Here is a 17,347-nt window from a genome sequence, read left to right as displayed (position 1 = left end):
TTAAAAGTGCCAATTTTGCATTACATTGTCATTATTTACAAAATTTTGCAAAGGTGGCACTTTTAATGGACTTTAAAAGCAACTTTTAAAGCAACTTTGCATTAAAAATGTAATTATTTACTGAATGACAATACATAACAGTCATAGACATTCAAAAATCTATATTTTTCTACATTTGATCTGCCAATCAACAACTGCGATTAATAAAGGAACAACTATCCAACTCTAATGTGTGATGGATCTCAAATAAAACATAAACTTTGAAACACTGATGAGTCAAAAGTATTTCTGTGATTCTCTCAAGTTCAAGTTATTTAGTCACATTTTTAAATTGGATATTTAAAATTTAGATTTCCTAAACAAGGATTTGACCCTAAATCCTTTAAAGTAATTTTGGTGTGGTTTTTTTCATGTTTTCTGACTTCATCCTGTTAATGTTGCTGTAATTGTTCCCTGGGTGTTTGGTGTTTGTCTTGGTCCGGCATTTGTTTTATTGTCAGCATGTCTCTACGATGGAGCCATAAAGTTTTCATAGAAACCCTGTGTTTAATTTAAACTACTGCAGCTCTATAATTTCACTTTCTACTGTTTGACCTTTGCTAATATTCTTCTACAGTTGTGTGCAAGAGTAATGCTATAGTTTGAATATAGAAAAGCGACACTGAGATCTTTTACCGTAGTCATTTAGTTCTTTGTGCTCTTGATTTTTCCCACAGGTCATTGAATGCATCACAGTGATGTCATTTATTAGTAGTTCATTTATTTTAACAAAAAAAAAAATCAATGTAGGTTGATTTACACAGTGTCTGCTCTGCTGTGACAGTTTATTCTTATCTTTGTAAAACTGATCCAGGGCCTGCCACAGCTGGTTCACAATGCTCCAAGGGCTGGTGTGGACTGGGGGGAGGGCAGTATGTGCTGGGTACAATAGGGGGAGGGCTTTCTGGAGGAGGAGAAAGGGGAGTGAAAATTTGAGAATATTCAGCCTTTAAACAGCAGAGAGGAGGTGAAAGCTCACGTCACGGCAACTACAAGCAGAACAGGAACGACTGGTTGCTGGTGAGAAGCTGCAGTTTGGAAACACACACCCCTGCCGACTATTTCTGGGCTGGAAAGTGGAGAAAATAAATTATATGCATTTTGTTTGGTAAATCTTCTCCAAAGTAGACCACACCCTCAACTCATACACTGGGTCTTTTATTTCGTGTGGATAATAAGCTGGGGGAAAGAGACCTCTGCCTGATTTATAGCTGTACACTTAATATGAAAAAAAAAAAAAACTCTGTTAAAACTGTGCAGCCCCTCAGAGGAAGCCTAAATTCAGAGTTGCAGACATGGGCTGATCAATGGAAAACACACAAATTATTATTATGTAAATATTTGTTCTTTTTGATCACAGTTCATAAGCTTGTATGAACGGTTGTACATGATTTCTTCGTGCTCTAGATTTTTCCCACAGGTCCTTGAACTTCTTCTACAATATTTCTATTTTTAATCTATTTTAATTTGACATTTAGATACCTATTCCCTGTATTTTTGCATTGAACTTCTCAAATGTAAGAATTAATACCCTTTTCTATTTAAAGTAACTTAACCTGTGAATGAAATATTAAGTTATATGAGCAGTTTAGTTGATTTAATGTTTTTTTTCCACATTAAGCTGAAAACAAGAAACATCTAGAAACGAACAACAGATCCTGAATTTAGGCTTAACATCCTAATACTTTACACAAAGAGGTTTCAGTCAGGCTTTTATTGATAATTTCAAGTTTTCTTTGAGATCTTATCTTTTCTACAATTCTGATTTTTACTACAACTAGGCCTGTCGCAATAACACATTTGTTGTTGCTGGCTGATAAATTGTCCCAGAAGTTATTGCGATTAAAGATAATGTTGTTTTGAGACCGTTTTCAAATAATATAATGGTATTAGAATAATAATGTAAGAATACCTTCACAAACATCAATAAACCTTAATTTCTAATGAAAATGGAACACATTTTAAATATCCAAAAGAAATAAACAAAGCAACAAAAACAAGAAAAAATGAATTGTAAAGTCTCTAAACAAAATTGTTCTTTAGAAAAACGGACTAGTTTAGATCAATGCACCAGACTGAAAACTTTTGTCATCTAGTTTTTAGTAGAAATAGAGAGAGAAAAGAGAAAAACAATAAACTATGCAAATGGAAATTGAATTTGTTTTAATATACACAATTAATTCACACAGATCTAACTTCACCATATGCAAGTTTATTTTCACTAAACTTTTCAATTAAATGCAGCAAACACTGACCATGAAAATGCACCTCAGATTTCACGATGGAGGAAGTAGTTTTTAATTAAACAGAAAATGAAAGTATTTGAGAATTGTCCCTATTGAAGCCTTAAGGCACATGTCACCTTGATCTTACAGTTTACTAAGCATCTAATGCAGATGTGTTGAGCATAATGCAACACATTTTTGCTACATTTGAAGCATTGAAAGATATTTGTGTTCAGCATGTTCTCTAGACTTTTAATGCGCTTTAAATGAATACCGTTGATCCCCTTGGTTCCACTATCCCAGCTGCATTTACTGAAAGCACACAACCTCCTTATTTTGCTGAATCTACGAGTATGATAAATAATAAAAAAGGGTCCCTTGGTAGTTCTTGTAACATATTTAAAAGAAAATTCCTTGGCCTATTGCTAACTGACACACATTTAATGCACATTAATGTATATTAGGTGTTCAAACTTTTTTTAATATATGTAATTATGTGTGTTTTAGTGTTCTAGAGGGTGTCTCAAGTATTTAGTTATTTCCCTGATCCCTGTGAATACCTGGGGATCATGGTATAATGATTAATTTGAATGTGGATTTGGTATTTGAAATAGTCAGAACTTGATTAAGCTAAAGTAGACAAACTCAAGTTATTGTTCTTCAGGATCAGTCCAAGATTCCAAAAAGATTAAATGTACTTTCATTTTGATATGAAGAAAACTACTAAATTCTGCCGTTTGGAAAATACAATCTTAAAAAGCTCTCTTCAAATTGACATTTTTATTTCTGTATAGAATAATTTATTTATGCTTATTTTTGTATTGATAAATACTGGAAACGGTATATAACCAGTAATAATTTTAATGGATCACAGCAGAACCAAATACACATTGGGAAATTAAATGGTTTATTGTACAAAGGAGAGCTAAATTGGATATTTCTGCTTTTTGTTAGACGGAACCACTCATTTAAAAACCTCATACCCCCTGTAGAAGGTCAGTGCCTGTATCTATGCAGCATGAAGATAGTTTAATAATAACCTTAAATCAAAAATGATCATGCAATTAGTTATATTTGTCTTTTTCAAATATCAGTTTAATAATTTCCAGCTGTAGGTCCATGTTTTATGTTTACTGTGAAGCTGCTGACTCACTTGTTTTTTTGTTGCTTTTTTTTTTTTTTTTTTTTTTAGCTGCAAACAGGAGATCAGAGCAGCTGAGGCGGCATGATGGATTTCAGTTTAAGCCACAGCAACGTTTCTGCGGCTGCTGCAGTGTGGAGCTGTAAAAACTGAGCCCATCCTATCAGCCGTGTTCCGTATAAAACAGCATGTGTGCTGCTTTCTCTGTGCATCAGCTTGATTATCTTTAAAAGATCTCAGTCTTCAGCAGGAAACAGGGACAAAACTACCAAATAATAAAATATGTCTTTTTGTTGCCCATTTGTTTCTGTTTTTGACAAACTATGGAAAAGTGTAAAGAAATGTAACATCATGTTGCATGTCAACATGAGGGCTGTATTGCCTGTGCCTGCTTCCAAGGTTACCTGGTTATCATCTGTTTTTATTTAAATAAAACAAGACCAGACAGGAGACTGATGGAAGTAAATGATTTAAATTATCAACTGTCAGGACAAATTGTGTGCAGATTCTTACATGGTTTGGATTACAGCTGCGTCGTAAAGTCTGAGCAGAGATTTGTGTTTTTTTTTTTTTTCACTGAACAACAACATACTGATAAGACCAAAATTATTCATACCCCTGAGGGATTTGGATTTAAAGTAATCTGTAAATGACACCAACATGTTTCTTCTGGCTTCAGATTAGATGCTTAAAAATTCATGATTTTGACAAAATGAGTTCCTCAGTTTATATTGTGATCACGAAAGATTGTGACCTGCAGTCAACTATTAATAAAATTTTGTGCTGCAACAATTTCTGATTGGCCTCTTATTGAGCCAAACGTTAATGTAGAAAACACATTTTCATAAGTGAAATGGACAGACAACATTGTTGCATGGAACAAAAAAGCATTCTGCATGAATCCACTTTTCTCCAGCAGCCTGCTGCCAATCCTCTAATCAGCTGTGTTGCTGACTTTTGCCATGATATTGTGTCTTTTGGTACATATGACTAATCAGAAGTTGTCGCCTAACACTTACCATAAAAATTAAACTCTGGTGAATCTGAGTTGTTAATGTCAGAGTAATAATATAAAATGCAGCTGGCTGATGTATGTATGTACCTACGTGTTTATTGGACTGTTGATGTGATTCACACGCTATATAACAAGTGTTGATTTTAAGTTTTTTTTACATAAGATTATTTTAAAATAAAAAAGCAGGTTATAACTAAAGGAGCCTTTAAAAGTCTTTCTGATGATATATTATGGCACACTATGGGAAAGAGCAGTCTGTGTTACACAGTATTTTTCCTGTGTAAAATCATATTTGGAAAAGTCATGCACTTGTGAATGATTTCTCTAACATTTTGAGACTACTACAGAGTTGAGCCTTCATGTAAAGATGTCTAATTTACACCATCAGCAGATCTCTCTCTATTATCCTGTACCAACTAGCATGCAACTGACGATTATTTTAATAATCAATTATTCTATTGATTACTCTGACAATCAAATAATAGGATTAAAAAATATTGGCACATTCTGCTGATTTTTCCTTTAACCACTTTTTTTGTTCAACATTAGAAATACATTAAACAAACCTATGGTCAATAAATTTTTTAAGAATAAAATTGAACAATTTATTGCCTAAAATAGAAAATATGGGATTCCTTTAGTGAATGCCTAATAAATTGTAGCAATGGATGCGATCTGCATTTAAAAAATACATTTAATATCAACCACTCCTCATTAGAACCAAACAATATTGTTTTCTGTTTTCTCTTCAAAAAATACTTGATTTTGAACCATTTTTTCTGACAGGATGAAAACATTCTTTTGCATGACTCCATTTTAAAATTTGAAGAGTTTAAAATTATTATTCCAGAAAATACTTGTAGTTTGAAATAATGTAATGATCTCCAAATAAATAAAACGGGTGTAATGAATACAGACAGAAGAAATCTCCAATTATTTTTGTAATTGAACACTTATTTTATGGAAAAACACCATATTACATGTTGTGTGTTTAAATAAAACAAAGGTGAACTGTTTTTAAAGCCAACAATGAAAAAGCTGAAGAAGGAGAATAGAAAAAAGTGTATAATTCATATGACATCCATTTAATCTTGTATATGGAGATTAATTTAAATAAAATGTGATATTCTGCTCATAAAAAGCCATAAGAAATAAAAGTAGTAGATATTATTTCAAAAGGTAATCCTCAAAAATAATTTTACAAAATATTTTCTTTCGACTAAGCAACCTAATTTTGGGTTCACTGTGCATAATTTCCAGTGTGGCAGCGGCTTTATCACATGTTCTTTGTATGTTGTGAATAGTTCCGAAAGATGTGCAAGAAGTCACACAAAAGCACAGTTTCCTAAGTGAAGCTGTGGATCCAAAATGGTGGCTTCTCATCGGTTTGAAAGACACAGATTATCCTTCGGGTTGTTTATTTGTAGGATTTTGTCTTAAAATCTATTCCGATGATCCAGTTTACTGAAAAGGCCGAGCTCTTTCATGACTTTGAAAGTCATGAAAGAGCTCGGCCAACACTCAGGTGTTGGCGTTTCATTTTGCTTCCTGATATAGAGAAGAGAAATCAGAGCTGCAGGTTTATTCACTAGCAGCAGCAAAATACCAGTTTTCAGATGTATGAATACATCGGAGGTGTTCCTGATTTATTGTTACACATCGGTCAGTTCAAACGGTAATCAGTTGCTGCTTGTGAAATGAGGCAAGTTAATTATGAAAGCTGAGCTGTAAATACTCAGAACATCAAAATATGCTTTTAATAGTTATTATTATTACTATTATTATTATTATTGTATGTTCTAATTTTTGAGAAACTAATTAAATTTCAGTTTTGACTTTTTAAAAGATTGTGTGATGGATGAAAGGGGAATTTAAGTAGCCCTCAAACATGTTTAGAAACAAGTTCATTTGCAAATGTATCAAGATTTATCAAAGATGTTGGATGTTATCAGTGATGTAGAATTAGTCAAAGGCTCTCTTCACTATCAGAATCACATTTATTTTACAAACGTCACTTTTTTAAGCATGTAACATACACAAGAGGTTTCCAACCTTTACAAATGTCCTCCTGTTTTTGTTGCACTTTTTTTTGCAAAACTTGAGTAAATACAGAAAGCAGTTGTGAGATGATTGTTTCAGTGAAGGTAAATGAAACCTGCTGACCCGCAGAATCAAAGTCATTTAAATGGAACTTGTTGAACCAAAAATATGATATTCTTCTGATCTTTTTTCTTTCTTTTTTTTACGGCCAAGCAGTGTTATTGTGTTAATTCATGTTTTGATCAACTATATTCCCAAAATCAGCTGATTTATGTCTTGCATCATACCTGCAAATGTTCTTGGCTTTGATTTTAAAATGCTAAAACACTGTTTTGGGAGATCTCTATTTTTTTCAACAGTAAAAGAGTTTGTTAAACTTGCATATTTTGAGCTGTAATAATTAGTTCTAGTAGAGTACAGAGGGAAATGAAGCATGTCAGTTTTAGTAGTTGCCAGTTGTCCCTTTGTGTTTGTTTTGGAGAAGTAGTAGAGAGTTTGGCAGTTGAACCAGACTCGTCCTCAACCCCATTAGATGTAATAATCAAACATAGCTGGTATTTCACTCTTGCGTAGAACTGAACATGCATTTTCTTTCAGATAAATTCATCCACTAATAAAAGGTATTTCTACTAATTTTTGTGTTAGAGGGATATTCATTTATTTATTTCTTGCATCCTAGACATAGAAGAGTAGAGAATATTTTTGCTTTGTTGCTTAGTAGCAACAAAACTTTCTGTTAAACTGTAACATACAGTCATATTCAGTAAATTAGAAGATATGTCCAGATGACTCTCATTTGTCAGATCAAAAGTACCTTTTAAAACTAACAGCCTTTAAGCAGATATTAAGCCTACTATTCTCTTTTCTTCCAACCTACATTTCTGTTTTTAAAAATAGTTTTTTGATTGGTCTGATGTAATATTCTAATTTTAAATTTCATGTTTCCATAAACTAAGTGGAAAATCATCATAATTAACAGAAATTAAGGCGTTCAAACCTCCATTTGTGGGTAATCACTTAGTTTAGTGGTAAACGTCTAAAAATAAAATGGATTTACAGACCATTCAATAAGAAAATTGCTTAAAAAGCTCATTTTTAAACCTTCCATCCATTTGTCATGTATTTTATCCAGCAATTCATTGCTGTTTAATATAAAAAGTCCCTGGTGCTGCTAATAACTTAAAATGCTTGGTTCTGTTTTGCACAGTGTTTATCAGATTTCAACAAAAATGTCACTCAGTGTGACACAGGCTTTGACGTACAATCTGGCAGCTTACGCTGCAACTTTTCAGAGTTTTTTTCTGACAATGTCCGCAGCCATGAACATAAAAATATGTTGTTTAAGTTGGCTAAGCTTGTGGTTGAAATGTAATTATCATCAAATTATATTTTATGCTTTGGTATTGGATTGAATGTGAATGATTGTCATAACTGAAATTATTTGGATGTGATTGGAAGTGCTTCTCTTCATTTAAAGTGTCGTATAAACAAAACTTATTGAAATATTCAGAAGGTTAAAACTTAGCACTGGTGTTTGATTTAGCCAACACTATAAAGGCTCGTCAAATCCTTAGTCACATGGTTACAGTGTCATTAAGAAGAGGTTCAGATTAAGTCCCTGAATTTGCATGTTGGATTGTCCTCAATACACACTCTGAATGATTAACTTAATTTCATAAGTTTATGACATGTTTCTGGAAATCTGTGGCCGTTGAGTTGTTATTCCAGATGAAAAAAAACCCATCTGAATATTAACATTTTATTGGTTTGATTTTCCTTCTAGGGCTTAAATGTTTTTCCAAGTTGTTGTGCCATGTTTTCTTTTCTTTAAATCCCCACATTAAGAAATTCTGTGGAAAAGCCCACGCTGGTGATTCAGATGGAACAAGTTTCTGCATGTCATGGCGTTTAGGTAGTTTGAACTAAAGGTTGAAACACACAGATTCAGAGTGAGTGTGAAAGGATGTTGAGGTGCCTTGTCAGCCTAAACAGTGTAAGGGGTTAATTTTTAACATTTCCTCCCTGAGTTGTTTAATATATTACAATTTCCTGCTCAGAAAGCTGTTTATAAAATGTGAAACTGCTGCCTCGCTGCATGTAATTGGCAAAATTTCTGTTTGAACACACCCTACAAAATGTTTTAAGGGGTCACAGCAAAATGTTAATGTTATTGTTCCCCAGCTACATTGCAGTTGCTTCCTCAGCAGTTTGAAATACTGATAACTTTGTGGGCCTGTTGGCATTTTTTGTTTTTAACTGTTGCCATTCTGCCCTGCGAAGTGAGAAATAGTTTTTTAATTACACATTTTTATGTTCTGAATTCTGCTTAAGTACCAATTTCAGGTTTTAGGGTATCATTCTGTACATCAGGAAAAATAACCACATTTCATATTTTTAGGTTCTTTTCACTTATTTAATCAGAAAGTGATCCAATTAATTAGACATGGATAAACAAACCACTGTAATTGGAGAGGAGTATCTGTAGGAACTTCTCTTGAACATGAAACATATATATATATATATATATATAATAAATAAAAATCCCTTCTCACCCTCCGCGGGTGGTCTCTTTCATCCTCTGAGCTTGGGTCCTCTACCAGAGGCCTGGGAGCCTGAGGGTTCTGCGCAGTATTTTGGCTGTGCCTAGAACTGCACATTTCTGGACTGAGATGTCTGATGTTGTTCCTGGGATCTGTTTGAGCCACTGCTCCAGTTTGGGGGTGACTGCCCCGAGGGCCCCGATGACCACAGGCACCACTGTGGTCTTCACCTTCCAGGCCTTCTCCAGTTCCTCTCTGAGGCCCTGGTATTTCTCCAGTTTCTCGTGCTCCTTTTTCCTGATGTTGTAGTCACTTGGTATTGCTACATCCACCACAACGGCTTTCCTCTGTTCTTTATCCACCACCACAATGTCCGGTTGGTTCGCCATTACCATCTTGTCTGTCTGGATCTGGAAGTCCCACAGGATCTTAGCTCGGTCATTCTCCACCACCTTTGGGGGTGTTCCCCACTTTGACCTCGGGGCTTCCAGTCCATATTCGGCACAGATGTTCCTGTATACTATGCCCGCCACTTGGTTATGTCGTTCCATGTACGCTTTCCCTGCCAGCATCTTGCACCCTGCTGTTATGTGCTGGACTGTCTCAGAGGCCTCCTTGCACAACCTACACCTTGGGTCTTGTCTGGTGTGGTAGATCTGAGCCTCTATTGCTCTGGTGTTTAGGGCCTGTTCCTGGGAGGCCAGGATGAGGGCCTCTGTGCTGTCCTTGAGTCCAGCTTTCTCCAGCCATTGGTAGGATTTCCTGATATCAGCCACTTCAGTTATTTGTCGGTGGTACATCCCATGTAGGGGCTTGTCTTCCCATTATGGTTCCTCCAGCACCTCGTCCTCTGTTCCCCATTGCCTGAGACATTCGCTGAGCACATCGTCCGTTGAGGCTTTGTCCTTGATGTATTTATGGATCTTAGATGTTTCATCCTGGACAGTGGCTCTCACACTCACAAGTCCTCTGCCTCCTTCCTTACAGCTTGTATTAAGTCTCAGGGTGCTGGATTTGGGGTGGAACCCTCCATGCATGGTTAGTAGCTTCCGAGTCTTAACATCCGTGGTCTTTATCTCCTCCTTTGGCCAGCTAATTATTCCGGCAGGGTATCTGATTACTGGTAAGGCATAGCTGTTTATTGCACGGATCTTGTTCTTGCCATTGAGCTGGCTTCTCAGGACTTACCTTATTCATTGGAGGTATTTGGCTGTGGCTCCTTTCCTTGTTACCTCAATTAAGTTGCCATTTTCTTGTGGTATTCCCATGTACTTGTAACTGCCCTCAATGTCTGCTATTGTTCCTTCTGGGAGTGAGACCCTTTCTGTGTGGACGACCTTCCCTCTCTTTGTAACCATCCGGCCACACTTCTCTAGTCCGAATGAGATCCCAATGTCAGTGCTATAGATCCTGGTGGTGTGGATCAGTGAGTCGATGTCTCGGTCGCTCTTGGCGCACAGCTAGATGTCATCCATGTAGAGGAGGTGACTGATTGTGGCCCCATTCTTGAGTCGGTATCCGTAGCCAGTCTTGTTGATGATTTGTGCCCACTTATCTTAGCCGCTATGATGCCTGACATGAGCTTCCATGTTGTAGAGAGACAGGTTATTGGCCGATAGTTTGATGGGACTGAACCCTTTGAGGGATCCTTCTGGATCAGGATTGTGCGCCCTTCAGTTAACCATTCAGGGTGAGTCCCATTTTGTAGCAGTTGGTTCAGATGAGTTGCCAGTCGCTCATGGAGGGCAGTGAGTTTCTTCAGCCAGTAGGCATGGATCATGTCAGGTCCTGGTGCTGTCCAGTTTTCATAACTGAGACTCTTTATTGGACATCTGCCATAGTGATGGTTACCGGGGCTTGTTCAGGGAGGTTGCTGTGGTCCTCTCGTAGAGAGGTTAGCCACTGTGCATTGCTGTTGTGAGACGCCTCCCTTTCCCATATGCCTTTCCAGTATTGCTAAGTTTTCAGCCTTGGTGGGTCTGCTCTGTTGTTAGTACCCTGCCATTGGGAGTACACTTTAGCTGGTTGGGTGGAGAAGAGCTGGTTAATCCTCCTGGCTTCATTCTCTCTTGTGTATCTCTAGGCGGCTGGCCAAGGCCGCCTAAAGATATATATATATATATATATATATATATATATATATATATATATCTGCAAAGAAGAGCGGGCTAAAGCTCACCATTTCAAAGCTGAATTTTCTATTTACATTAATCATTTATCAACTATATATATACAGGGTTTCCCCCAGTGTATTATAAGCCTAGCGGCCCGCCATGCTTTACTAGCCCCGCCGCCAGGCTAAGCTTTACTTGTTTACATTTCTAGGGAAATTTTTTTTTTTTTTTTAAGCCAGGCTGCAAGCATCTCTTTATCTCTTAGCATTTCACTAGCAGAGCAGATTTATTCCTAAAGGATAGGTTTATAATAGGTTTATAGTTTATGCATTTAAAGGCGACAGCACACAGACTAATCACACAGCTGGCACCTCTGCGCTTTGCCTCGCGTGTTGCCGCTGCTTTACTTCAGCGCGGATCGCGCGCGCCTCCTTTCACTCAAACTGGACACAGGCTGACCTGTATGAATATTTACAACAACCTGAGGAATTATGATCCTTTGGAGAACTCTAGATACCTAGAGTAAACGCTTACTCTAGAGTTTACTCTAGAGTAAGAGCAAGCTCTAGAGTTTACTCTAGCGCAATGCGCAACATTAGCTCTGGTTGCGTAGCTCAATGTGAACCACAGGAATAACTTGTAGCGAATTCAGAGGTCGCGTTGTGGAGTGGTGAGAATGATTTATCTTTGTGAACAAACAATTATATGCGGCGTTTACATCTAACGCGCTGCCCAGCGCTGCTCTGTGTCTGTCTTCCCTGTAAAGTTTATGTCTGTGGTCCCGGTTGGCCGGAGCGTTTGTGGATAACGAACAGCGCTAACCTCATCATACATGTTCAGCCCAGTGAGGAGCTTTCACGCTCTCCTTGCAGTCACGCATCACCCTGATTTTATGTTATTTTATTGTTATTTTTAGTGTTATTTTTCCGGTTACACGATGCATCAAACCATGTCAAATGTGTTGTCTACTTAGAGTTAATACACGTGGCCGCACAGAGATCTGAGAAACTCGTCCCATAAACTCGACCAACCAGAATAGTCTCTGTGACGCTTATTAAAAACTCAACAGACACGAAATGGAAGAGCTACTGAAGCCACATTAGCAGCATTGAATTAAATCTCCCGTTTGTTGCTAAAAATATCAGCACCTCTAACAGCTTCTGTGTTAGATTTAGTGAAATATGGGAGAGGGGAGTAGTTTAATCGGCCAGCCTAAAAAACAATAAATTATAATCGCAGTTTACTAAATTCAATTTATAAATTGAAAGTTTAAACTCACAGCATCAGATTGTTGCTATGGTAACAAAACAATCTAACTATGAATGTTGTTCTTTGAAGTTTTACAAAGTAAACTTGCCAGCTCCTTAAAATCTTGCATTTAAATGTTAAATAATTTAAAATCATTTAATTTATGTATGCCTAAACAATTGAATAAAATTTAACAGGATCATCTCAATAAACAAGTGTTACATTTATGTATCTGTGGTCTGTTTTAAAATATTAGCATTTATGGGGCCCTTGAAGCCCTTGGGGGCCTGATGGAGCCGCTGACTTAATTTGGATTAAACAAAAGTGCAAATTTGTTGTTTTTAGACTAGTTGTGGATTTAAATAGCATTTCACTGGAGATCTTTTCCCATAACATATAATTACACAGTAATACTTTTACATTTCCTGTCAACTTAACATCTTTTAATACAAAACAAAAACATGGACCGCCAGTGGACCGCCTCGACGCTCCGACCACCGGCCTTAGCAAGTTTTCTGGGGTAAACTCTGTGTGTGTGTGTGTGTGTGTGTGTGTGTGTATATATATATATATATATATATATATAAACAATCAGAAATGATTCCTACTGCATCTGAAATAATAGAACAAATAAACTGATGTTCTTTGAATCATTTGTGTTATTTTATTATGCAAAATGTTATCAAAAGGTTCCAACTTTTATAGAGTAACAAAACTGGAACGAGCTATTGGCTACAAGCAATTAATCAATGAGCAGCTTCAGCTCATTGATTAATTGATTTTATTTAATTAATTTTATTTTATTTTACTAGTTGATTTATTTAATTGATTTTATTTAAATAGGACTGTCCATATTAATGAATGTACATTGTTGTCAGTATGCAAAATTAAAATTTCCATCCAGAGTCCCTTAAAATATTCAAGATACAAACATTCATACAATTTCATACATAAAAATAAGAGCTCACTAGGCTTGCTGCTAATTGTTTTCCCCATTTGCAGTTTCATTTCCTTCACATAGCTGTTTTTTGATACCAGAAATATTTCTAACCAGCCAAGACTTCCTTGCAACCAAACACCAGCAGTGCACTGCAATAGGTGGGGTAGAGGCACTGCTCTGTTGCCTTCCTGATGTTTCTTCAAAATAAGTTTAAAATGTAAGAACTGTACAATAGAAAATTCCATTGATTTGAAACTAAGTATGTAAACATTCTAGTAGGAAATTTTTAAGTTTTAGATACATTTGAGTCAAAGTTTTAAGATTTAGAGATTTTTTTTTCTAGGACATTTTCGCTGCTTTTCAGTTTCTAAGGATACAGTTGACAAATGAATTTGTCTCGCTCTGCTCATGTTTAGTCTATGGAGTTTTTTTTTTTTTTTTTTTTACATTTTCAAATGTCACTGAGGTTTGAAGTTTACTAAGCAGATGTTTGAAATCCAAACAAAAATCAGCAGTCATACCCTCCGGATTGTTTGTTATTTTGTGATAAAACGAGGAGTTATGGTTGTCACACATGATAAACAGGAAAAGAACCAAAACATTTTTGGAAACCTGCAGATTGTTTTAAACCATAAGAACCCCTGCATTCTGGTTTGCTCTAGAGCTGTTCACATTGGTAAGTGATGAAGAGTGGAGCTCCATGTTAACTCTTTGTCCTCCTCAGTGGGTGGGTGCTCCCTCCTGCCAGAGAGGCAGCTACGCCTTCTACAAGTCGGTGAGCAGCAGAGCTCAGCCTGACGGGCCGCTCCAGGTGTGGAAGCTCGGCGAGTTCTACTTCATCCAATGTGGGCCGGAGGATCCCGTCTGCATCGCCGAGGTGAGAATCCCTTGTAATCCGGACTCTCTTTTTTTATTGAAGCTGCTTCACATATTCAGACCTTTCCCTTTGGAGGGGAGAGTGCATTGTTCATGACAGCTAATTGGTGATGGAGAAAGTTCTGAAACCTTGTCTTGTCCGATTCCCATCAGACCGAAGAACAAAAAAGTTATGTTGAACTCAAAACACCCCAGTTCAAACAATTTCTTTTCATCAGTCACCTAAAGTTACTTGAAGCAGCTTATTGTTTGTAGCAACTCTCTAGAATACTGTGTGCAGTAAACTCAACATTACTCCCATCTACTCATACTTGTTTTTTTTAAAAAAAAAAAAGTGTTTCCAATCTATGGACATTTTGTCCTGTTCTACAGGAGTCAATATGCCACCATTATAGATACATTAATAATAGAGAGAAGGTGCCAGGAATAGAAGAGTAGTAGAACACAATGGAGAAGGTTCTTGGATGCAGAGGCTTTCTGTTGGGACAGAGTGCTAAGCATTTCACATTGATAGATTTGTTTATTTTTATATAGTTTACTTAAATTCAAAGTCCAAATGATTGAAAGCTGTGAAGCAAGATGGCGGCCTCTGACATCACTCTGAACTATGGAGGCCCAAAGAGGGGATTGGTGGGGAAAATAATTTTGATTTTCCAAAAATTAAATCTTCATAAATGAATGATCTATTGATGAGATTGATTTCTTGTCCATCATAAACTAATCTACAGCTCATATTTGTCTCTTAACTATAACCATAATAGTTTCTCCTAAGAAAACGTTTGTAACTTTACTCTTTTTTTTTTGTTGTTAAAATAATAAAAGACTAACTTTAACTTTAAGCAGCATTTATTCACTGTATTGTGAGTATTACTGTAGCTAATATTACATTTTACTGCTCAATGGATTGGGTCAATAAAACATACCAAATATAATTATTTTCATAAGCTTCTGAACAAAGTCTGAATGATAGAGAACTGATCAAATGTAGTTGAAGAACTGGTCACCGCAGCAGACAGACAGCCTGTCGAACCTCAGAAAATAAATAGAATTGGCTTTGTGTGAGTGTGTGTTTTATTTTTTCTGGTTCATCAGCTGTCCCCTGATCAGTCTCATCAGTTTCTTCTGCATGGTTCTTGTGTTGCTGTGGTTTGTAACAAAACCATGTGGAGCATCAAAATCTTCGTTTATGCTCTCCTGTTTCAAATAGTTTTGATATTTTAGATCACTTCAGCCTTCAAAACCTACCACCCGATTTGTTTGACAATATCAAGATGCAACATTTTGGAGGAAAACTATCAGTACTTACTTCCTATTGAGATTATTAAAAAGCTGTCCTGAAGATTCTGTCCACAAAAAACCTAGATGGTGACAGATTGATATAAAGTATAATAATTGGCTTGATGAATCGCACAACAGAATATTTCACCTTAGCTGTGTTTCTCCGTTATGTGAGTAAATGGGTTGTAAAATAATGTAGCAAATATGTTTTGCGTTTTTTATTTTATTTTATTTTTTTACATTAAATGCAATATATAGAACAGTTTTTGCTTAATTACTGCTTTGAATATGTTGGTTTATTTCAGGAAATGGCCTTTTTTCAGTTTGTATACTCCAGTTAGCAATTATTCGATTACCAAATGAGTTGAATTAATCAAATATTTAAATATTTGATTAATCCAATAAATTTTTTCAGGGGGTTTTCACATATTTTTTGATCTCAAAAAATGTGTCTACAGTAGCTTCCTGAGGCGCTGCTCCACCAAGAGCAGCTTTTATTCAAATCCATTTGAATAGATTGCAAAGTTCCAGTAGCCCTCTAACAGACGACGCGGGTGGTTCAGTGTGAGCTTCCAATAAAAGGCAGCGGAGAGTCCTGTCTGTTCTCCTTTAGTTCAGTTATGTCAACTTTAATTCTGATCTGTTTGACGTTTAAATTGTCATCTTCCTCACTCACCTCTGTTTGCCTCTTTTGCTTGTTCACATCGATTTAGAGCTTGAGTTTTGGCCAGAGAAGCCATCTAAGTTTCTAGCTAAGTGCTCATTCAGCCAGATGTTAGAAAGCAGAATTCATTACAATGAAACTGAAAATAAAACTTCACCAGATTCTGAACACATCTTACATGTCTGAAGTGATTTAAATAGATGCTGCATAGCAGACGGTTTCTCAGATGGTTGAAAAACAGCTGTGGTCCGTTTCTGTTGTTGTACAGGTGACCTTGCTGTGGGAAGATCAGGCTCGGCGCCACCTGCTGGCCAGTGCCCGACTCTACTTCCTGCCTGAGGACACTCCAAAGGGCCGAACCAGGGAGCATGGAGAGGTAGCGTGTTTAAGGATTTGTTGTTTTAGGTGTTTAGAGATAATTGATATAATTTATTTAAAGTTTTCTCCTCAATCTCTTTGTCATCAACCTAATTCTGATTTTTATTGTCCGTTAATCAACCTGTTATTATTGGTTATCAAAATCAAATCAGATTCATAGTAAGTGAATCTGAAGAAGACTTCTTGTCCTATCCTGAGAGTTGAAAGCTGCATTTTAAAAGGATACAAAGTTTATTTTATGTCTGGGTTTATATTTATTGACTCAATTAAACTGAGTTTATTAAAGATTAAAATATAAAAATAATATCTAATGCTTTCCACTTGTTGTTGAAGAACTCAAACAAAAGAGATTTTAATGAAGTAAGCCTGATAGGTTAATAAAACAAAACAGGGAGTTTTTTGAGGTTTGGCCTCAAGCTCAAAAAGAAACTTATTTTAATGCAGGGATTAATTTGCATAATTTTTTTTCATATTGCTGTTACATGCAGTTTTACAAGGAAAGTTTCTGTTAATCCCTTAACATCAAACAATGACAGGTAGAGTGTCAGTTTTGGGGAAAAAATTAGATATATTTACACTTTATAGGAAAAAAAATGGCATGTTTAAAATAATTTCTGAGAGATCATTGGGCAAATATTTTGTTAATAGCTATGAACTCCAAATGTTTGCGTTTGAAAGGGCTCCTTGCCATCACCATCATCTGTAGCTCCCAGAATAAGAACATCAACATTGTTTTCACTAGACAGGTTGGTAAAAACATAAACAATAAAATAAAATAGCTAAACTTCATGATCTCTTAATTTAACTCATATCTTACTGTATTGCAGATGGTTTCATGTAATCAGAAAT

The 17,347-nt window shown here is 36.2% G+C and overlaps 1 protein-coding gene across 3 annotated transcripts in view; it reads left to right on the top strand.

Moving 5' to 3' along the window:
• The window catches only part of LOC106906402 (uncharacterized), a 78,119-nt gene that overhangs the window by 18,328 nt on the left and 42,444 nt on the right, over positions 1-17,347 (top strand). The window contains exons 2-3 of one of the 3 annotated variants that reach the window (XM_088012349.1): positions 14,027-14,179; positions 16,389-16,496. In XM_088012349.1, coding sequence (XP_087868475.1) covers positions 14,027-14,179; positions 16,389-16,496 — 261 coding nt within the window. Of the gene's footprint in view, positions 1-13,005; positions 14,180-16,388; positions 16,497-17,347 lie in introns of those variants that run through there. The other 2 variants (XM_088012348.1, XM_088012350.1) reach the window with 2 other exon arrangements.

The sequence above is a fragment of the Poecilia mexicana genome, unplaced genomic scaffold (genome assembly GCF_051168715.1).
Source record: "Poecilia mexicana isolate PSO_F unplaced genomic scaffold, ASM5116871v1 scaffold_14, whole genome shotgun sequence".
In the NCBI taxonomy this organism is placed as follows: domain Eukaryota; kingdom Metazoa; phylum Chordata; class Actinopteri; order Cyprinodontiformes; family Poeciliidae; genus Poecilia; species Poecilia mexicana.
Note: the sequence above shows the minus strand (reverse complement) of the source record. Positions and strands in the feature narration are given on the sequence as shown.